The sequence below is a fragment of the Condylura cristata genome, unplaced genomic scaffold, assembly GCF_000260355.1.
Source record: "Condylura cristata isolate star-nosed mole 26May11 unplaced genomic scaffold, ConCri1.0 scaffold00008, whole genome shotgun sequence".
In the NCBI taxonomy this organism is placed as follows: domain Eukaryota; kingdom Metazoa; phylum Chordata; class Mammalia; order Eulipotyphla; family Talpidae; genus Condylura; species Condylura cristata.
In genome coordinates, this window is record NW_004567109.1 from 3,409,859 (window position 1) to 3,431,440 (window position 21,582).

The 21,582-nt window shown below is 54.7% G+C and overlaps 1 protein-coding gene across 1 annotated transcript in view; it reads right to left on the reverse strand.

Moving 5' to 3' along the window:
* Positions 1–20,897, reverse strand: part of MTOR (mechanistic target of rapamycin (serine/threonine kinase)) — an 88,950-nt gene extending 68,053 nt beyond the window's left edge. Inside the window, exons 1-19 of the mRNA XM_004678509.2 lie at positions 20,795–20,897; positions 18,762–18,937; positions 18,035–18,143; positions 17,071–17,303; positions 15,710–15,910; positions 14,928–15,062; positions 13,293–13,568; positions 13,099–13,207; positions 10,487–10,673; positions 9,525–9,653; positions 8,625–8,869; positions 7,420–7,635; positions 6,902–7,107; positions 4,541–4,663; positions 3,911–4,000; positions 3,703–3,795; positions 2,936–3,070; positions 2,586–2,715; positions 1,110–1,360 (exon numbers count right to left, since the gene is read on the reverse strand). Of these exons, the coding sequence (XP_004678566.1) occupies positions 1,110–1,360; positions 2,586–2,715; positions 2,936–3,070; positions 3,703–3,795; positions 3,911–4,000; positions 4,541–4,663; positions 6,902–7,107; positions 7,420–7,635; positions 8,625–8,869; positions 9,525–9,653; positions 10,487–10,673; positions 13,099–13,207; positions 13,293–13,568; positions 14,928–15,062; positions 15,710–15,910; positions 17,071–17,303; positions 18,035–18,143; positions 18,762–18,923 (3,030 nt within the window). The 5' untranslated portion in view covers positions 18,924–18,937; positions 20,795–20,897. The remainder of the gene's footprint in view (positions 1–1,109; positions 1,361–2,585; positions 2,716–2,935; positions 3,071–3,702; positions 3,796–3,910; positions 4,001–4,540; positions 4,664–6,901; positions 7,108–7,419; positions 7,636–8,624; positions 8,870–9,524; positions 9,654–10,486; positions 10,674–13,098; positions 13,208–13,292; positions 13,569–14,927; positions 15,063–15,709; positions 15,911–17,070; positions 17,304–18,034; positions 18,144–18,761; positions 18,938–20,794) is intronic.
* Between the last annotated feature and the right edge of the window lie 685 nt (positions 20,898–21,582).

Consider the following 21,582-nt stretch of genomic DNA (forward strand, 5'->3'; position numbering starts at 1 on the left):
GAGAGTTAAACTATCTGTATGGTCTGGGTACCCTAGAAATTAGCTTAGATTTCTCCCAGATCACCTGGCAGATGCAGACTTCTAAAGACAGGCAGCCTCAGAGCAAACTTTGTAGAATAAAACAATTAGTAAGGAACAATATACCCCACGTACATACACAAAACCCAAAGGCAACACTAGGCATGTTTGAAAGACTCTCGTAGAGCTTTAGAAATAAAAGGATGTAGTTGAAGCTAAAGACTAACGACGGGCCAAGAAGACACAGCTGTGGAGTTAGCCACCAGAAAATGGATGTGAAGAAATATGCAGGCTCTGAGAGACAAAGATGGAAACATGTGGACAAGAAACTAAGAGACCGGAAGACTCTGTCAGAGCAGATTTTGGAAGGAAAAAAAAAGATGGGTGGAGTCCTCAGATTCAAGAAATCTACAAGTCCCCAACAGGGTCAGAAAAGAAGTCCGCATCGAGGCACACAGTGAGACTTCGGGACAAAACAAACGACGAGAAGGCTCTGGGACAGTGACAGAGAAAGGGAGTTAAGTGAAGTGAGACGGGATCGTGGCTTCACAGTAGCAATGGAGGAAACCATTGCTGGTGACAACGGATTCACCTCCCGGATGGCCCTGTCACAGACCCACAGCAGGCTGAGGTCCCTGGGGAATGGGAACAGGACAGTCCCACAGGGACAAAGGAAAAACGTAACTTTTCAGTGGGAATCTGACAGATAGCTTCAAGCATGTGCTCAAACTTAGGGTCAACAACATGGGGACAGAGACTTGAGATCCTGGAAGCACGCAGCGCCCTCTGGCAGCCACACTAAAAACATCCAACTTAAGTCTCACTGCACCAACTATACCAACTGGCTTGAACTCGAGATGGCCAGGACAACACTGGCCCTTGTCCGGGTCATGCACTCAGAAGCCACTTTGAAGGGGCCAAGTCGCGAGGCAGGGCTGAGCTGGTGACCCTGTGCACGGAGGCGTCGGAAGCGGAGGGCGAAAGGCACGAGCACGACAGCCAGCGGAGCACGACAGTGGCAAGCGGAGGCTCAGAGGGTCTCTGCGCAGTGGCGTGAGGCAGGAGGCGGCAAGCGGGGCTCCGGCACTCACCTCCCGGATGGCCCCGTCACAGACCCGAATGACGTTCAGGAAGGTGGGCATGACCTGCGGCAGGAACTGCACACACTTGAGCCCCAGCGACTTGAAGATGAAGGTGATGGCCTGCACGACCATGGTGTGGTGGTGCGAGAGGGACTGGTCCCGGAAGATGCGCATCAGGGCCACCATGGACACGGCGGGGTAGAACTCGTCCAGGGGCAGGTTGCCCATGTTGACCAGCATCTCGCTGGTGCTGTAGTCAGCTGCAGCAAGACGGGAGAGAGTCATGTGCTGTACGTGCCAGGACTGGTCATCAACCCGCAAGCGACCGTGGCTGGCCCCTGCCACCCGCTGCTGCCACGGGGAGCGCGGGCTGCAGCGGGAACGCTGAGCGGGCTCAAAGCCAAGGCCCAGAGCAGTCCTGGCGCCCCTATTGCCCGAACCGCAGAAGCCTAAAACAGCATGCGATGGGTTTTCTTTAAATGACCACATTTCACTTAGCTTCTTACCATGACAGTTTACAACTCCAGAGCTGAATCCATCAATAAAAATAATTATGCCCCAAATGAAAGTAAAGGGAATTAAATTAGGCAAACATCTGCTCCGCAGTTGCCTGGTCCCCTAGGGAACTCCAGCGAGCTCGTGGCAAATGCTACCTGGCGCAAACACGGAGCTGTAGGACTGGAGGGAGAGGCGCCGAGGGAGGGGCGCCGGTGGCATGAGGAGGCGGTAAGACCGGGCTGGCGCTGCTGGGTGAGAAGGAGCCCAGGGCCATGGCCAGGCTGCGCTGACAGGGTTGGGTGTGAGGGGGGCCCAAAAGGCGCACGTGTCTGATGGACTGAAAAACTAGAAGCAGCTGGATCCTGTCTGCTCAGTAAGGAGACAAATGGCCTCTGGGAACATGTCTCTGCTCGAATGGCAGGGAGAGCGCAGTTTACCTTCCAGAGTTTCAGAAATGACCCTACGTGGATGGGTTTAAGTACAGAAAACTCGCCTGACCCCCAGACCCTCCCATCTCTCCGGCTACTTGTCAAAAGGCAAAGGGGCTCTCGGGCCAGGCCATGTGAGGCGAACAGCCCAGGCTTCTGACCACTGTGTCTGTCATGCCCTGGAGTCTTGCCTCAGATTTCCCTGTCAATTAAAAGGAAGAATAGGTGCCTCCGCCTCCACCTCAGGGTTCCACAGGCATAGAAAGTGTTGGGAAGCACCACCAGAGGACGAGAGAAGGCGATGAGGCGGCAGCTCACCGCTCCCGTCAGCGTCAAGTGGCACTAGCCTGGCGACGCGCCGAGTCCGACGGGCTGCGGACCTGGCTCTGTGGGAGGCAGCTGCCCTGCTGCGGCTAAGAGGAAAGCACGCACTTTTCACCCAGGAGTGGGTCGAGGTGCTGTAACCCCACAGGCGCCCGGCCCACGGCTCCTGCCTGACGTGGCAACGAGGTGAGGGAGGGAGAAGCAAGTGGGCGTCTCTCGGGTCCCCTCAACTTACAGGAATCCTGACTTGACTTGGATTCTGACAGGCTGACAGCTGAAGCGTCCCGGGACTGGTCAATCATGCCAATGTTCACTTTGTGTTTGTAGGGGTCCAGGGCCCCCAAGAGCCCCAGTACACGGATAGCCTGGGCAGGAAAGAGGCAGGGACATCATCACCACCTCCGCCACCAGTTTCCCAGATCATCTTCTCACATCCCGCGGCAGCCAATTCACATGTGAAAGGCCAGCCACGTGAGCCAAGGGAGGGGCAGGACACCCTTCAGAGCGCCAGCATGTGTTAACACCCCACCGCCGCTCTCTCTTCTCCTGGTAAAGCCCTGAAAGGCAAGTCAGCTGTGTTCCTACCTCCCTCCGTGTACCCTGGTTCTGCTCGGTCTTCAGGAAATTCAGCAGCACTTCAAGCAAAGTGGGGTACTTCCTGTAGGGCTCGACCACATAGCCGGTGCTGGCTACCAACTGCCCCAGGGTCCACAGAGCCACCTGGACAGGCAAAAGGTGACAGGGTGCACTGAGCCAGTGAGAATGAAAAGAAAGCTGGTGGCACTCTGTTGAACGCCTGTCCTGAAGGTCAGAGGCTATGACGAGAAAAGAATTTTCAGCAAAGATACGAACCGTGAGCAGAAGCCCCAAGAGTTAAGGCGTTAAAACGAGGCTGCTAAACACAAGTCTACAGCCCCCACTGGACCAGAAGAAAGAGACCTTCCTGCTCCTCCCCAAGGAACCGCACAGCCTGTAAATCCCGCACAGAAATGGCAGCCTGGCTTGGAGGGCGCTGCGGACAGCTAGATGGTCACCCAGTGACACCACAGAGCCAGCACGGGGAGGAAGAGGCGGCGGCCGCCTCCCCAGAAAGAGCTGCAGCTGGCTTCTCCCCGGTGGAGCTGGGGCTCTCTGACAGAGGCGCTGCATCTTCTTTTGGACACAGGGAACAGCAAGGTCAGCCCGGTGCCAACGGTGACTGGGTCAAGAAGACAGATCACCCTGGTTTGACGGTCTCTTCTCTTTCCTCGTTGAACAAGTATTTCTGAGCACTTACTACTACCGTGCACTGAGTTAGGCACCGGGGGGATGGCGAGACCAGTCCCTGAGCTCACAGGGCCTGTCCTACTCACCTGCCTTTTGGCCAGCAGAGAGGAGTCCTGGAGCATGTCCATGATGATAATAAAAAGTTCATCAACCCATTTCCGCATTTCTAGGCCACTAACCTACAAAGGAAAAGGAGGTGGCAGATAAGATTAGAAACGACGGCACGAAGAAGAGTTGATTTCCTCGGGGGCTAAAGCGGCCCCTGCCCCCCTCCAGGAGAAGCAGCTGCCATACCTGGGCCAGCTCTCCTATTGTAGCCAAGACATTGTTGATCACGCCTGGGTTTGGGTCAGGGTCCGGATCTTTGAGTTTCAAAATTAAAGCCTAAGGAAAGGCAGTATGAGAAAAGCGCATGCAGAACAGAATCAGCTGGAAACCTTCCGCCACGAACGGAAGTCTCTTCCGAGAGACCATCTCAGTCACTGACAAAGTGCACCTAGGTCTGATGAATGCAGGGTTTCTCTGCGCATGCTCCAGACTGGCATGTGAGCGGAGACGCCACCGCTCACGGGCATCTCCTGAGCCTCACACCTGCGTACGCTCACTTGCCCGTGTGCAGAGTCATGAGAGACTTCACCAACTCTACCATGAGTGCTTGAAAGCTCATTTTTCTTCACTTTGGGGCACTTACCTCAAGTCCCTATCTGTGTGCTTCTTTCTAAGCACATCTGAGGGTGTGCTTGAAGCACAGCTTATGGCTTAAAAGGAGCGTCTTCCTCCACGAGGGGTGAGAGTGCGCGATGTGGCCCTGCCACCGACCCTGGGGCCAGGAAGTCTACTCTGCAGCCTAAGGCAGTGCTGCAGCACCCCCACAGCGTCCTGAAAGCTGCCCAGGTGGCCATCCTTCCACCCCTGGCAAATTACCTTCAAAATCGGCTCCATGTAGGGGCGGATGAGTCGGGGGGCATTGGAGACCAAGTGCCCCAGCATGCGGGCACTCTGCTCTTTGATTCTCCCGATGCCACTATGTTCCAGCTCTGTCAAAATCTGTAGGGAGAAAGGTGCACTGTGGAGGAGGGAATGCTACTGAGAAGCGTGGCAGGGGCAGGGAAAGACCCAGAACTCCACTGCAGATCAAGCAGCTGCTGGACACCCCACCGGCAGCGGCGGCGTCTCTGCAGCTCACCCAGACCTGGAGGCGGCTGTGACTGGGAGAAAATGGAAGCGGCCCCTTTCCTGCTGTCCCACGCCAGGCCCTCAGAGCTCTCCAGAGACAGCAGCCCAGCAGCCCAGCAGAAGAGGCTGAGAGAAGCCGCAGGGACAGCGCTGTGGAGCTCTGCAGAAATGAAGAATGAAGGGAGGACTTTCTGGGAGAAAAATCTTGGTCCACATGGCAAATGACTAAGAGGAGCTATAAATGACAGCAAAAGGAATCAAAGAAGTCAGAACAGCTATGAAGTTGAAAGAAAAAAATGATACTTGATAGCTGTTTTGGGCACATCTAGATAAGCCCAAACAGTTAAGGGACCTTTCAATAGAATCCCCCCGGGCCCTCATGAGCAGACACAGCTGTTTCCTCTGGCTGACAGGCCTGAGACACCGGCAAAGCAGCACCTCTCGCTCGTGGACACAGACAGCCTAATACAGACAGACCTATGGAGAGTCGGAGCTGCCAAAGGGAGACCTCCGAGCAGTGAGGAGCATGAGAAAACAAAGCCTGCGTTATGGCTCCGCTACCAGAGGAGCCTACAACTTATTACTATATTTTGTCTTAGGTTACTGGCTTCATGATCCTGACTTTCCAGATCCCTCGACAGCCTCTTTTTCTGCAGTCACAGCAGACAGCAGCAAGAGGGGGTCAAGCTGGCAACTAAGAGCAAACCCACAGCAGCAAAAGGCTGACTGCAAGAAGTGGGTCCCAGTAAGGAGAGAACAGCTCTCTGGGGCACTGCAGGGTCAAATTAAAGAACCCCAAGCTCCCTTCCAGAAATGGAGGACGCTGCTCACTAGCAGCAACACCCACCGCCCACCCTGGGGACTAACACATCAAGAAAACGGCAGAGCATTCATTACTTTGGCAATGTCCCTCAACCGTGGCAGGACAGTGTACAAGTCAACTGGGACCATCCGCCTAAAAGTTTAAAAGCAATAAAAAGTCATCAAAGTGCTGGTATCTCAGAGCCACATCAGTGCACGGTGAATCTACGTGCTGATACTCCGCGCTGCCCAACAGCAGGAACGGGCGGGCTGAGCAGTCACCACGAGCTGCCCCAGCCGCAGGCAAGCCGGGCTTGCTCATCGATGCTCCCAGCACCCAGCCCGACTGCGAAGAGCTCCACTCCAAGTGTCTGGCTGTCCTCTCCCTGGAAGATGCGCCTGTGACACAGTCTGGGCTGGAGATGCAACAATGACTGTTTTCCTTCCCCAAACCTGAGGCTTAAAGTGAGATGCTCTCCGAACAGGCCAGCAGTTAAAGGAATAAACCACCAGCCCAGTGACAGGATACATACATGGAAGTATAACCTTCTAGTCTTTTGATACATTTTGATAACAAATTCAGTCACTCTCCTCATGACAAGCTGTGAATAAACAGCATTTCTCTAGAGTGAAAAGTGTATGTTAAGTTTTCTGTTGAGGGTCTTTGTATTTATGAAATGTTTATTTAAAAGAAACCCGGGAGGAGGGTCAGGAAGCAGAGGGCAAGGTGGGGACAGGGTGGAAGTGGGGCAACAGGAAATGACTGGTGAGCCAGTCAAGATCCGGCAGGGTGGAAGTAACGCAAGGCAGGAGGGGCCGGAGCACGCGTGGCTCGGCGGCCGGCGGGCCTGGGGAGGTGGGCGGCAGCAGAACGCTAACCCCACTGGAGCTGGCAGCAGCGACAGCCAGGACCCGCCCAGGCTCTCATCTCAGCACTAGCTTGGGGCCGGGCAATGAGGGTGAGAAAGTGCTGGCACCATTCTCACGCTTGGCCTTGGCAAGCACAGCAGGAGCGGGAAGACTAGGAGGAAAGGGCCCCCGGCACGGGACCGGCCAACGACCTGCCAGGATAAAGAGCTGCGTGAGAAGCCGGGTCTGGGACCGAGAGGCAGCCTGACGCAAAGCACGAGTCTCAGGAGGAGGTAAGCGCCAGAGCCGCAATTCCAAAGCTGGGGACACTCGTGGGCTCCTGGAGCCAAATGCCACGTTCACCAGGCCCCTTGGTCTTTGTGCCCTGCCTGTCTCTCCCTCCCAGCAAAGAGCTCGCCAGGAGCCCCACTCTGTCGCCTGCAGGCGGCGCCGTCTCACCTGGATGAGCATCTTGCGCAGAAAAGGCATGACGAAGGCGGGGTTCATGCTGCTGAGCCGGCCCACCGTGCAGATGGCCAGCTCTCGGATCTCAAACACCTGGTCGTTCAGGGCCACGAACAGGGCCTGCAAGTTCTCTGCCTGGGCCAGGTGCGCGTCAAAGCGCTCATCCAGGGATGCCAACACGCAGTAGCGGATGTCAGGGTCTGCAAGAGCAAGGGGCCTCTGAGCTGCTGCACTGACGACCGGTCCGGCCCCGCGTCTCTACTCCGCCGCCAGAGTCCAGTGAGCAGACTGCAGACTCTCTCTCACCAAACCTGCCCTCCCTTTCTCTACTCCCAGCAGCAGAGAGGACAATCACAAAGACAGACGTTCTCTTATGCCAGCACCCTCCTTGGTCGAGAAAGCTGGACCTCAGCTCGCTCAGCTGACCGTCTCTGGATAGGCCAGGCACACACTGAGCTGCTTCCCCGGCCCCCACGCTCAACTGCCCCAGACTGCTGCCTCAGAAACTTTACCAGGATCTGTTATCCCAACCACGAGCAGTTTGCTGAGCACATCTGCCACCACTTGCACCGCGGTCTGGCTGACCACGTGAGCATGGCCGCTGATGAGGTGGACGGAGGGCGTGAGCAGGCGGGAGCACGTGCGGGCAGCTTCCATGCGGATCTCCTTGTGCTCGCTGTTCAGGAAATGGTCCGCACAGTGGCGGACGAACTGCGTCAGAGAGTGCCCTGGACACAAGGCAGGGAGCAAACAGAATGAACCGTGCTCTGGGCTGAGCTACGAGCGCGTCCCCACCTCATGGCCACTCCCTCAAGCGTAGTCAAGCTATCGGCCAGCAAGATACGGACCCAGACTCTTCCCTGACGACATGGACAATGGGCTTCCAACCCAAGGGCCGAAGGAAGGCAGAGGCGGCGCTGCGAGACGGGAAAAGGCAGCCAGCCTAATCCTCCCTCTGTTCCCTTCCGAGAACACATTATTCTCTTTACTCCTATCCGTCCTTTGTCTTCCCAGAGTAAGCGATGCTTGCCGGAATTTGTATCATCTATTTCAGTTCCCAGATTAAAATGCTCAAGAGTCTGCCGTAAGCTGGGTTTAAACACAGCTACTTTCTATTCGTCTGGAATGAAAGGCCCTCTTGGGTGGGCGTCACCGTCAGCGGCAGAGCCCCTGGGCTCTCAGGGCGCCGGAGGCCGCTCACACCTGTGTTGGCCTGTTTCCTGTGGTCGCGACTAACGCACGCGACACCATCTCAAATCTCAGAAGTATCCAGCTTTACTTCCGGAAATGTCTCCCCACAGCATTAACTGCTGCTTATCTGCAGCTCCGAATTCTAACACAGTGCCACATTCTCAGAATCCATAGCACCCTAAAAGTGGACACACCCAAAAGCCCCTGGTTTCCACGCTAGGCAATGAAAACCACCTTGGTTGGGGAGGTGGGGAAGCAGATCTCTGACTTTCCTATCTCTAAAGCATTAGTTCCTCGGATTAATGTAGCTTTTTCTTGAAAACCGTCTGCTCCCAAACTTAGTATGGGACGAAAGTTGGAAGCCACGATGCATGGAAAGGGCACACTGTGGGGAGGATGAGCCGGTCAAGAATCGGCTGCTGCCTTGAGGCGCCCTGGCGAGATCCAGGAGCTCTAACGTTCTAATTTCACTCCGAGGCTCCCAGGACCACTCACCACCTTGCCACGAGCCACTGCAACTTCTTACCTTCAAATTCAAAGCTGCCAAGAGTCCGGAGGGCGAGAGTGATGCTGCCCACGTCGCTGGCTTCGGGGAGAGTGGTGAGGCCGGGGGAAGCCAGCTGGTGGGCCAGGCCCTTGGGCATGCCCGGGTGGCGCAGGGGCTTGTGCATGAGCACCAGGGAGAGCATCTTCAGCAGTCCATCCTGGATGTCCTTCTTCAGCTGCGGGATCTGCCGGCTCAGGTCGTAGAGCACAGCAGTGAGGGCAGGGCTGGGGGAAGGAGACCGGTCACATGTGGGCTGGGCACTACTCGTGGGAAGAAATAGCCCCTCTGTCCAGCAGGGGGGTGTGCCCATATCTGCTTGGCCTTTAAAGTGGAAAGGATACATAAAAGAGACTAAATGTCCTGAACTCTCTTAGCCTGGTCAAAGGTTTCAAAGTCATCCACAGCCTTTGATTTGTGCCAAGGGAAGAACTTGCTTAATGTAATTCAGTCATTAAGAAGACCAGGTCTCAATAAGCAGTCTGGAAAGCAGCTTGAGAGCATCGCTTTCGAGATGAAGAGCACTAAAGCGCAGGGAGCTCATGCAGCTTATCCACTGACAGCCCTAACAGCTGTGCACACCGAGCGTTTCTGTGCAAGGCGCTGCACTACGAGTAGGCACTTCACGAAGTCTTCCACCTGCCTCACTGCGATCAGGAACTGAGTTGCTACTGTACTCACTTTTCAGAGGGGAAAATCTCGGATTGGGGAAGTCACAAGGAACACAGTCTAGATGGCAGCGCCAGCCAGTGACAGAGCTGGGACTGGAGACACTGGTGGTGAGTTCTCCCTCCTGTCCAAGTTAATGCCTAAACAAGCAGGCCTGGCACTGAACAACACAGTGCCCGCACCAGGGCCCCACCCTCGGGTTTCCGCACGCACCTCAGTCCCACAGCCAGCATGGGCTCCAGCAGCTCCTTGATGTCCTGCTGGATGCCGGGCCCCATGGCTCGAGCCAGCATGCTGATGCAGGTGAACACGGTGGCGTCCACCTGCACCGCCTTCTGCCTCCTGCAGAGAACCACAGAGCGGCTAGTCTACACAGCCCGTTTGCCCCATCCCACCTGGGCAAGGAGCGGGATCACCCGGGCAAGGCCACCACGTGTGTGCTGGGGCCCACGGCACCCCCGCCTCTGTAGAGCGCCATCCGTAAAGCTCCCACCCAGCAGGTGGCAGTAAAGTGTCTGCAGGAAGGGGCACGCGTGGGTCAGCATTGTCTACCAGGGTCCCTCAGGAAGCCAACCGAGCAGCATGTGTCCCCCGGGAGCAGTGTGCAGGGCACAGCCGGCACAGGAGAGGGGAAGAGTCTCCTGTGCCAAGAATGCTGTGCTCTAGCGCTCTCCCAGCTCCCAGAGCAGGGAGCTACCAAAGCAAGGAGCAAAGCATCCCTAGCCCCAGCCCCTAGCCTTGGAGAAGCTCCCCTGGGCTCCCCTTCGGACAGGACATGGCAGGTGCCTGTCATTTTACTCACTGGGAGGCTGCAAGAGGTAGACGAACTTATCCAACTTGAGCAATAAGGAAAAAAGGTGACTGCCAGGAGCCCTCAATTCCAGACCGGGACACCCCTTTGGGTCTCATATCAAAGGAAGACCCTTGAAAGCCAGGGACAAGTGCAAACTGGGGTTCCCAGTGAACAGCAGTACTGAGGACAGCGCCAGCAGCCAGCAGGGTAGCCAACCTCCCTGACACACGGCGGTGTGTTTCATCTGGGAAAGCGAGAGTGGTGCCACCTGCTGATCCCTGGGGTAGTGAGGCCGAGACCAGCTTAAACTCCCAGAGGGGGGTGGGCACCCTTCCTCTCTGACCAAGTGGATGGCAGGTGCAGCCACGCTAGAGATGCTTACTTGTGGGCAAAGTCCTTCGGGGGCAGGGCTGCCCGGATGATGTCCAGCACACGAGGCAAGTAGACCTTGAATTCAGACCGCACCGCCACAGAAAGCAGCCCAAGCGCCTGGAAGGCCGCTGTCCGCTCCTTCTCCTTCTTGACACAGCTCAGCACGTGGTTCATGGTGTCCTGCAGGTACTGGGTGTCTGGCACAGAAAAGGCAAAGTGTACGGCTCTGGTCAGGCTGGTCTCCGTCTCAAAGGCCAGACTCCTATAAGACACTTCAACTCAAAAGTAAATTAAGCATTTTCTTTTGGAAAAATGTGAAGAAAATTTAGAAGATGTACTGACTAAAGTCTAATGTTTGACAATTACTCCTCGGGTCAACTTTTAGAAATATTAAGATACTTTCCCCTCTAAGAAAACAAAATTTAAAAGGTCTCCAAAACAACATCACTTAAGTGTCCCTGTTAGCACTGTATTTTCAGGGAAAGCTCACCTGCTCTTTTTTAAGAAAAAAGAGAGGACCATCTAAATGATACTGAAAACTGTTTGCAATAAACAGACTATTTCATTGAGCTTAGCCCTGGAAATCACTTTGCCATTACCTAGACATTTCTGTTGCTGTTACATTTACTAAAACAAGATTTAGGCTGTGATTTGGAAAGCCACTCATGTATTTTCACTAAGTTTACAGAGTCCAAACACACGGCAGGCGATTCTTGGGCCATTTGAGCTAGTCCCTGCTCCCCTGGAGGCTGGCGCTCCCTCCTCCTGCCTCTCTTCCTTCTCTCCCCACTGGCTAGTCTGGGCACCCCGGCTCACACGCAGCAGCAGGCATAACCACGTAGACACTAGAAAGCGAGCAGTGCGGAGGGCACCCAGATGCCCACCTAGGAGACGGCGAGCTGACTGCCCTACAGCTGCACCGCACCGGCCACAGTGTTTTCTCCCACAGCTCTCGTGGCCAGATGACAACGTGCACACTGGGACACAAAAGCAGACAGAAGACAAGGACACCGCCCTACATCAGAAAAACAAGGCTCTGCAGAGGGGGACGGCATTTCAGCAGGAAATGAGTTAAATAAACAATGTCATTCTTTTCCATCCTCGGCACCTAAGAGATCAGGGTCTGACACAGAGGTTCCAGCCGGTATCGGGGCAGGGGTCGCTGAGACGCCCGCAGAGCATGTCAGGGGATGTTCAAGCAACGGCGCCCAGGCCGCAGGCTTTACGGGGCGCTCTTCCAGGGAGGGCTGAACGCAGGGGCAGCCCAGGCGGAACTTCAGTCTAATTTAATAAAACAATGAACCCCGCACCCAAAGGAGAGACCGGGGCTCTGAGCTGTCCCACTCCAGGCAGCTTCGGGACCCACTAGGCACTGCTTCCACAGCACCCCGACTTGGAGCACATCTGGCCTCGTTACTGGCTTCCTTGCACCCAGACTTTCAACCCACGATCTTTTAAAGTTCCACCAGGTGGGGAGGAAAGAAAATCGGAAAACATATGGGTGGATTTCATTCCATCACATCATGCCTGTGTTCAGGGATTTTATGTGGCTGGTCGGCTCGTCCTTATCAACACGTCTGTCTCCAGGCTGGGAGGCGTGAATGCGATGGGTGGGGAATGGCAGCTGGGCGAGCCGGCCTCCCACTGAGGCCCCTGGCTCCCATTTGGCCCTGAATGATTATGGAGCCCAGGCCACGTGCGCAGAGATGGTCCAGACGGGGCCATCAAGGAGGGCGGTGACACGAGGACGTAAGTGTGAGCAGGCAGGGGCATGTCACCATCACCGTTAGCTTCACCTTATTTTAAAAGTGGATTTGAAGAGCTAGAGGGGCAGGGATATCGTAGTGACAGTTTCCAGCTTACTGGGGCGTACTCTGTGCCAGGAGCTGAGAGCAGGAGCTTAGGCATCAATGCAGTTACTGATTTTACCGTCAGGAGGTGGAGGCCCAGGGAGGTCAAACCACCATCCAAACCCTCACAGCCAAAGAACGCCGCAGGCTCCACCCTAGATCCGACGGCAAAGTCTGTCTATAGCTGAGGGCTAGCCCAGAAAGGAAGACTATTTCCAGCTGGAGTAGGCCAGGAAGGCCCCGGGGACTAGCTGGTCTATGAGCAAGACCAGCTCAGGAGCCGGGGATTCGCCACCCAGTGAGAGTGGGCCTGCATCCGGGAACCCAGCCCATGGCAGCAGTGGACCCGCCCTCTGAAACACCCGGTCCCGTCTGCCCTGTGAGTCATCAGGGGCAGCAGAGTGACCACCTCTGGTCAAGGAGCAGAAACAAGACAGTGAAAACCCTCCCAGCCCATAGAGAGGCTGCTGCTCAGAGCCTAAGCCCCAACTGCCCAGCCCTGGCCTCTTCTAAGTGCTTCCGTGAACTTGGTGGCCTCCATACCCCAGAACCTGCTCCACTCCGTAACTGCCTCTCTGCCCACAGACTCGGACTGCTCTGTGCCTGCCACCTCAAGCACCAGTGGGAAGCCAGAATAGAGACCAATGAGCCTGCAAAGAGAGCAGAGGCTGGCCTCCGGACGGCATGGCTCCAAGTGAGAAGCGGACACACCTTCTGGGTCGCCGTGCGGTCACACTTACACAGTCACGGCCTCTTCCTCAGGCAGCCTTACCTGTGAAGGCGGAAGGTCGGAATGCAGCCAAGCGGGGCAACAAGTTAAGGATTGTCATTTGGATCAGCGAGTTCTTGCTGTTCCTGCATTTCAGCACCCACTGGCACACCTGCGAGACCCAGGAGAAGGGGGTGGTGAGGGAAAGGGGGATGTGCTGTCTGGGAGCAGAGAGGAGCAGGCTCTTCGCCACTTGCCTGATCAAATTTCTCCTCCATCAAGTCTCTGCAACACCGGCTCTCCACCAGGGTGGACTTGGCTGGGCTGGGGGAAGTCCCGAACCCCATGAGGCCCTGGTGGGAGCTGTACCCCAGCAGCCCAACCAAGGCGTTGGACTGCTGGGGCTGTACTGCCTGGAAGCTGGTGAAGGGGGTGATGTGCCGAGGTTTCGTCCCAAAGCCCATGAGATCTTTGCAGTACTTGTCGTGCACCAGCTGCTGCTGCGTGATTTCTTCCATCTCCTCTCTGAGGCGCTGCACACGGAAAGGGAACAGTCAGCTCACTCGGCTCTGAGCCTGGGCCCTGCCAAGCCCCCGGGGCACCTCGGCCCAGCCTGCACCATGGCAATCTTGCAAGTGGCGTGTGGGGTGGAGATCTTCTCCTTGGGACTCTGATTGCTTCAACTTGCGGGGCCTGACTTCCTCTGCTTTAAGAAGGGCACCACCTACTGAGCGGAGAGGAAGCCGCTGCCAAGGCCCTGCCTCTCCTCCGGGACAGCGGCCTGCACAGTGGGCGTGGGGTCGCAGCCATGGAGTGTCCTGCTTGAGTGAGGGGCGGCCCACGGCAGCATCCCGGTGAGGACACTTTACTTCTCTCTTCTCACCAGAAACCCAGCGGGAAACAACTTAGACAACGAACTTTCTCGGAATCCTGGGGGTGCCCTATGGTGTGGCATAGCTGAGTGGCTAAGAACTCACTCTCCCTCTGCAACGGGCTGCTTAATGTTCACCTCCGACTGAGGAGGATCTCAGACAGGTCTCTAAACTCACAAACTTTTCTCAATGCACCTACTTTTTGGAAAATTCTGCCCCCTGCTCTTGCCAAGGTCACCAGTGACTGAGGCTGCTGAATCTGACAGCTGATTCCCAGGCCTCTTCCCCAACTCCGCTGGAGCACCTGGGCCACCTTAACAGAACCCGGAGCTCCGCACCCTCAGAACTTCTTCCTCACTTGCTTTCCAGAGCCTGCCCCTCCTGGTCTCCTGTAGTTCCTCCCCATCTCCTGCTGCAAGCTCTCAAACCCACCTTCCTTCTTCTCCGGCTACGCCAGCTGCTGTTCTCCTCTGGTCTCCTGATGTGGAATATCACCTGCTATGTCACAGTGCTATTTCACGCCAAATCTGTACCTATGCTCAGACCTTTCCCCAGAACTACCCACCTCCGCCGAGGTGCCCAACTCAAACTTCAGTTGCAAAGAAACTCCTGCTCTTGGACCCACCTATCTGTGCTCAGGACAACTCCACCCTTTCAGCTCAGCTGCAACCTAAGTTCTCGACCTATGAATGCCACGAGTCCAGACACTGCTCACACTTCCACCACTCCCACTATGGCGAGCTGGCAAACTCCCTGCCAGAAGGAAGGCCACTGTTCCTGCCTGAACAGACTCCTGGCTTCAGCCCCTGCTCGCGGATGACTGAAGAGTGGCCAGAGCAATCCTTTAAACACGACTCAGCCGTCACTCACGTCCCGTTTCTTCCCGCAACTTGCTACTATTTGAAATGAACTTGCTCACCGTGTTTCCCCTATAAGGTGTCAGCCCCACGAGGACGAGGGTGTTGCTGTGGCTCAAGCAAACTGGCCCAAGAAGCCCAGGTGCCCCCCACGGCTCCTCACCTCTCCCTCCATGCTGCTGATTCGGACCAGCTCGTTGAGGATCAGCAAGGCCCCGTGGATCCGATCGTCCCGATTCATGCCCTTCTCTTTGGCCAACGTCTCATCAAACCCTTTCTCTGCTTCTTCAAACGTGTGCTACCGAGAAACAGAATGCTTCACCACCCAGTGTCACAGCTAGGCAGAATACAGCCTGCCCACCTGTGGGGGGTTCTGGGGCGTCCCCATGCCTACTCAGTGCCCTGCATCTGTGTCACTAACAGCGCCAACTCATCCAGCTCTCTCATTTTAATTTAGCCTCAGCTCTCACAAGCCCACAAGGCAGGTATCATTACCATCTTTATTTAATTAAAAAACAGAGGCTCAAAGAAATGTGACTTGCCCAAGGTGGTAAGGGCAAGCCAAGCCTAGAACCAGGCCTCCAAACCCGCGCTCAGGGCTGTGTTTGCACAACAGACTTCTTGGTCAGTCCTCTCGGCAGAGGCGGTCAGCACAGGACACGTGACCCCGGCAGAGGGAGAACTGGTGCTTTCTAAGTGAGCATAACCATGTGCCATCAATTTGGAAACAAACACTTCCTCCTGAGTCATGGTTTAGCCAGCCCACCGCTTTCTATCTTACTGGTCCATCAGCCAGACAGTGACGTGGCCATCAAGGGCTCTTTGCTTTAGCAGAATACCGCCAAGTGATCACTGACGCACACCGAGCTGGGAGAAACACCTGAGACAGCCGCCAGCATGCCGTGGCCAGCACCAACCCTCCCTCGAGCAAGCACGTCACCTCACCCTGTACCACTGCGGCTTCTGCATCTCCTTCGGCTCCCGCTGCGTGGTGAGGATGAGACAGGCACGTAGGGCGGCCACGGCTCCCTCACGGATTGCCTGTTTGGGGTCCCACACGGCCACAAAAATATTGTCAAAGAAGGGCTGCACTTGCTGGAAGAAGAAGGTGGGGACACTGATGGCCAGCTCCCGGAGAACCAGAACCTGGAAGAGGAAGGTGTTCTGAGACCTCTCACCTGCATCTGTTTCCTCCTCCAAATCTCCAGGCGCTTGTCGCCTGAGGGCCCATACCCACATCAAGGAAAGAACAGCAGCTCTCTAGATAGAAGATTCTGGGGGCTTAGGCTGGAAGGCAAAGTTGATGAAACACCTCAGTGTTCATGATCCGAGGGTACTGACAAGCTCAGACTGCTTGGCGGGTTGGAACGCCTCAACGGGTCTGGGAGGTGCTTTGTAAACTGCCAGCCTAAAGCCTGTCTGGCTTACAATAAATATTTACTGAGTGAATTATCCTGTTTAATATTCAACCTTGCTATTATTTTCATGTGATGGGAGAAAGTGAAGGTCAGAGGTTGCCCCAAGTTACAGTCAGGAAGCGGCAAAGCCGAGACTTGAGTCAGGGTACAGGTGTGTGACCCCTGGGACCACGCTCTCTCCTGTGCTGCTGTCTCCCAGGGAGGGAACCGCCCAGAATGGACCCAAAGGATGCTTCTGCTCCCCACCTACTTCATTCCAAGATTCTCTCTTAAGGATACGTACTTATTGGCGTCACTGCCTGGAACCCTGACCTGTCGAGCCACCCTTTTGCAGGCACAAACCTCACAAAGCAGTGAGGATGGGCCACTGGGAGAGGGTAGGAATGCAGAAGCATCATGGAGCAGGGAGGGAGGTGGGGCCAGCTACAGTGACCAACAGGTGCCCAGGAAGGGGCGGGAGAAGGCGGGTGAGGCCCCTCAGATGCCTCCTGCTGGCTCCTAACGCAGGACTTCCACACCCCGCCCACATGCAGGGACCACGACTTGCGGAAGCAATCCTGCAGACGGCGGGCCCAGACGGCACAGTCATCTGGGGCTGGGCAAGCCTTTTGGCCTGTAGCGTCTCCTGTACTCAGCTTGGGATTGAGTCTAGAATCCCGGAGGCCAGGGCTGACTGCACTCAGGGCTGCCTCCCAAACAACAGAGAGAACTTGAAGTTCTTTCTTCAGGTTCTGAGTTCGGGGTAAAGAGAAACAGGACCGACCAGAGGCCACCAGGAAGCACGGTGCCTCGCCCTCACTGCCCTGCAGGGACCCAAGTGCACTGCAGAGGGATGTGATGGAGCCGCGGCCACAGGCCAGGCTGCGCCCCGCCCCCGCAGGCACTCACAGCTGCGTGTCTCCGGCCCTCGTTGCGGTCAGCGCCCAGCCATTCCAGGGCTCGCTTCACCTCGAACTCCACATACTCAGCAGTAAAAGTGTCCCCTGCCATGGCCAGGCGGCCAATGGCCTTGGATGCCATTTCCATGACGACTGGGTCATTGGAGGGTAGGAGGTTCCGAAGATAATTGGCAAATCTGCCGATGCGCGTGGCATTCCCGCCTTCCACGCCGATGAGGCTGGCTGGAGAAGAGAGAAGGCACGAGGTGAGGATGAGCCAAGGGCCCATGCGAGTGTGCTGTGCCGGAAGGGAAGTGGTAAGCAGCCCTTCCTCTGACCTTACGCACAGCCTGCATGTCACAGAGGGCAGAAACGCAGATCTTTTTTATTATGATAGTAGTTCATTTTTACATCATTTTGTGCCTTTTCCCACTCCAGTTGTAAAGTGCAGGTCATTTTAACCAACAGATCTGACTGAAGTCTGCGCCAGAATGACTTACAGTAAATAAGGCCAAACAACCTTGTTTAACAAATATATAAAAATAATTGACTTTCTAAGAAAAAAAGAGAAATAAACTAGGGACCGAATAGTTACTCACAGGGTGAATGACCACACCCTGGAATTAAACATCACCTGCTTTTCCTTCACTGTACCCTAACTCTTCTACTCATGAGGCCCACTACGTCAATTCTTGCTCCCGCGCAAAGCACGGGGTGATGGAGAGAGCACTGCTTCCGAGTCCGAGCTCTGGTCTTTAAAAAGCACTTAACAGTTCTGAGACTTCACATCTGAAAATACCTGTTTTGCCGACACCTCAGCAGTGTTGCTAGAATTAATATCCCCAGATATTAATTGTGCACATGTCACGAGGCTCCTCGAAATTCACTATGTATGAGCTAACCAGCTACTCAGTGGCGGGCAGAGGCACAGTGGATGCAGAAGAGTCTAGGCTTGTTGGACCAGCGGCTCTTACCTATGGCCAAGATGCCACCTTTCCTCTCATTGGCATCTGAGCTGGAAACCAGTTCAAAAATGTGATGGTTCAGCTGATCATAGAAGCGAGTAGACTCCTCTTGACTCATCTGAAAGGAAAACATATTGAGCACAATTTCCACCGTCTCCCCTGGGGTGGTGGGGGGTATCTTCTAGAGACAGCTGAGAGCTGACAAGTTCAGTTCAAACCAGAGATGACAAGCCACAGCCCCTTTCTATAGCTTGTAAGTGGCAGGTAGAGCAGCTGCCCTCACAATCATCTGCTCACTCACCAAACCTATCAACCGTCTATGCCACGGCAGCCCAGGCCCCGTCCTATCTAGTGCCAGGGGCTCAGGGATGAACAGACATTTCTCCTAACTTCAGGTTTGACTGCTACACAGAAAATCCCAAGCATTCAGCTCTCCCAACCATCACAACCACAATTAGCAGGAAACAAGAGTATCTGGAATGTGGTGGGAGAGAAAAATGTGAAGAACAGCTGACTCCTGAAATGTCATCATCACAGAAGTTCCACGGAACTGTGGACCTGCACAAAGGAGCCTGCCCGACAAGACTCTGAGAAACGGGGTACTCTTCTAAAGGGAATCTCAGCATTTCCCAAACCCTCACTCAGCCGTCAACAGGACCCTGGGCCAGGGATCGTATACAGAGCCCAAGCACTGCATGATGACTTGATGACTGTCCCGAGTTACAGAAGTCCCAACCTCGCGCAGCTCCATGGTGACATAGTGCTGGAGCTCCTTGGCAGCCTTGGCCCTCGTCTCCTCATTCCGGCTCTTCAGGCCGCAAGCAAACTGCTGGAGAACGCTCACGTTGCTCGAGGTGGTGGTGGCTGTGGTGGCGGCGGCAGGTCCCGTTCCAAGCATCTTGCCCTGAGGTTCTTTGGAGAGAAGCTGCCTTTAATATTCTGCGTAACAAATTACAGCAATGGATCTATTCATGGGCCCAGCTCCTCTACCTAGGACTCAGGCCCAGTAAGGGCTCCTTAAAAGCTTAGAAATAGGCAGAAATCCTTGTTTCAGTCAACGATGACTGGCGTTTAAGAAGCAGCACGGTCAAGAAGGTCAAACTGTTAAGTTGTAGAACCGGATTACCTGGATTTAAATCCCGTACAAAGTTACAAACTGGTAGGAAGAAACTTAGAATGTCTGTTTCCTCGGCTGCCTTAGGACAGTCCTACACAATTTAGGGGGTTGATGTAAGGATTAAATGAGTCAGTACACGTTAAAACAGTGCCAGGCACATAGTGAGCTCTTAATCACTGTTAGCTATTATTAGCATATTACGACCAAGTACGCCATGCAGCGAGGAGGTAGGGAGAGAAAGAAACACACCAAGGCTGCCTCTTTCCTCAAGGAATTCAACTTAATGGGAGAGCCTGGTTATTTTATTATTATTCTATAGCAGGCCTATCTAACAGAAATACAAAATGAGCCATAAAAGTAGTTTTAAAGTTTCCTAGAAGCCATTTTTAAACATGGTAAAAATAGATAAAATTAACATTATGTTTATCCAATATATCCAAAAGGTTACTGCAACATTCTATCTATCTATAAAACTTGTTATATTTCCCATTCTTCTTTTGTTCTGCATCTCCAAAATCTAGTGTGCATTTTACACTTGGCATTTGGACTAATCATATCTCAAGTGCTCTACACCCTCATTGTGGCCAGTGGTTCCTGTATTGGGCAGTGAAGTATCATCAAGGAATGATACTTCCAGTGTGAGCTGTAAGACTGATTCTGTCCTGAGATGATTTATTCTTCTTCAATCCGGTAGTGTCCCACCTCTCAGTGAATTTACAGTCCAGGGGGAAATGCTAATTATCAGGCAACCACAGTAAAATGGCCATAAAAGGACTCAGTCCAAGCAGCTAAGGGCATAATCTATGTACCTGTCCTAGGTAGGTCCAGAGAGAAAACCACCTTTCAAACATTCTTATTTTTTAAAATATTTGCGAGGTGCAGAGAGGGAATGATTGGTTTTTGAAAACTTTTGAGTACTCTGTGCCAAGAAAAAGGCTGCAGAAGGAAATGTCATCCTTTAGGGGGGAGGAAACCCAAGGATCCCCGATGAGAAACTACTATAGAGCTGTGTGGGTGGCCTGGATGAGGGGGTGAACAGCTGGCAAGGAATTTCCATTCTCAAGAAAGAAGCATATAAGATCTAAAGCTCACAGGGCATGTACTCCAGGCAGACTCCAACTAAACTCTGGGAGGCAAGTGTCCTCAGGGACTTGGCGGGCCTTCCAGAAGACAAAGTTGAGTGGCTGAAGATAGGGATGGGGGCGGGGGAAACGGAGATGAAGCCCAAAGATGGAGCGGAGCTCAGCTCCGGGTTCTGGGTCCTTGTGGGGTCTCCAGGGCGGGGCGCAAGGGGCTGACGCTGAAGTCGATCCTCTCTGAGGACGCCCCGTCAGCGTCTGGAGGAAAGGGTGGCTGACAGGCGGGGAGACCTACAGGGGCCCGGGCAGTGCTGGAGCTGTGCTCCGGCCTTCGCGGTGCTGGAGACGCGTGGCAGAGGCAGAGTGCGAGGGGCCTCCCGCAGGTCCCGGGAGAGGTGGGCGTTGCCTCGCCGGGTTTGGGTCAGGCAGCGCCCTAGTCCGCGGGACCGGTAGTGCAGGGACCCCGCGTCCCAGAGGGGCGGCTTCCCGGGACAACCCCCTTCCCGCACCAGGCTGGCCGTGGGTCTGGACATCCTACTGCCTTGGAGGGGTGGGTGCAGGCCCCAGACTCACCGCCTGGCTTCGGCCAAGGCCTCAGCTGCCGCCGCCAGCGCCGGTACCGCCGCTTCAGGCCCCCAGCCCCACCACCCGCCTTCCCCTCTGTCCTCTATGCCGGGCGGGAAGGAGGGCGGGCTCCTAGCCCTAAGGGCCAATTGACTGGCGTAAGAAGCAGATGGACTGTCATACTGACCAATAATAATGAAGGAGAAGTGAGGCTTCGGGACCCGGCTTCTCTGGGGGCGGGGACTATTCAAATAGACAAACCAGGCGGCCAGTGGCAGGCGAAAGGAGGCTCAGGCCCGCTCAGGAGAACCAATCGGTGGTGAGTTGACTTCAGTCACTTCCACGCACACATCCGGTGCGCCGCTACTATAATTCCCCTCCGCTTTAGGGCTGTGGCCGCGCTGAGTCCGCTGTCTGGGTACCACTCAAAAGCAGTGAGAGGCAGTGGGCGGAGGTTCGCGACCCGCCCAGTTTAATTCTAACTTTGGAGCGGGAGCGAGGCTGGCGCCGTGTGATTACTGGAGTAAAAGCTTTTCAAGCTAGCACTACCGAGGAGCCCGTGATTTCTCTGTTGCTAAAACTAAGATGCATTTGAAAGCGCGTAAAGTTACCTTTTCTCAATTTGCCAAAATTACCTCGTTTACAAGATCATTCACGAGAAACCATAGCCAAAGCAACATCGTTAGAAACATCCTGTAAAAAATCAATAGCAAAAAAGGCAATTTGACTACATCTCCAATACAGTGTTCATTATAAAAACATTGAAAATTCCGAACTATCTTATAATGGAAGTCTGA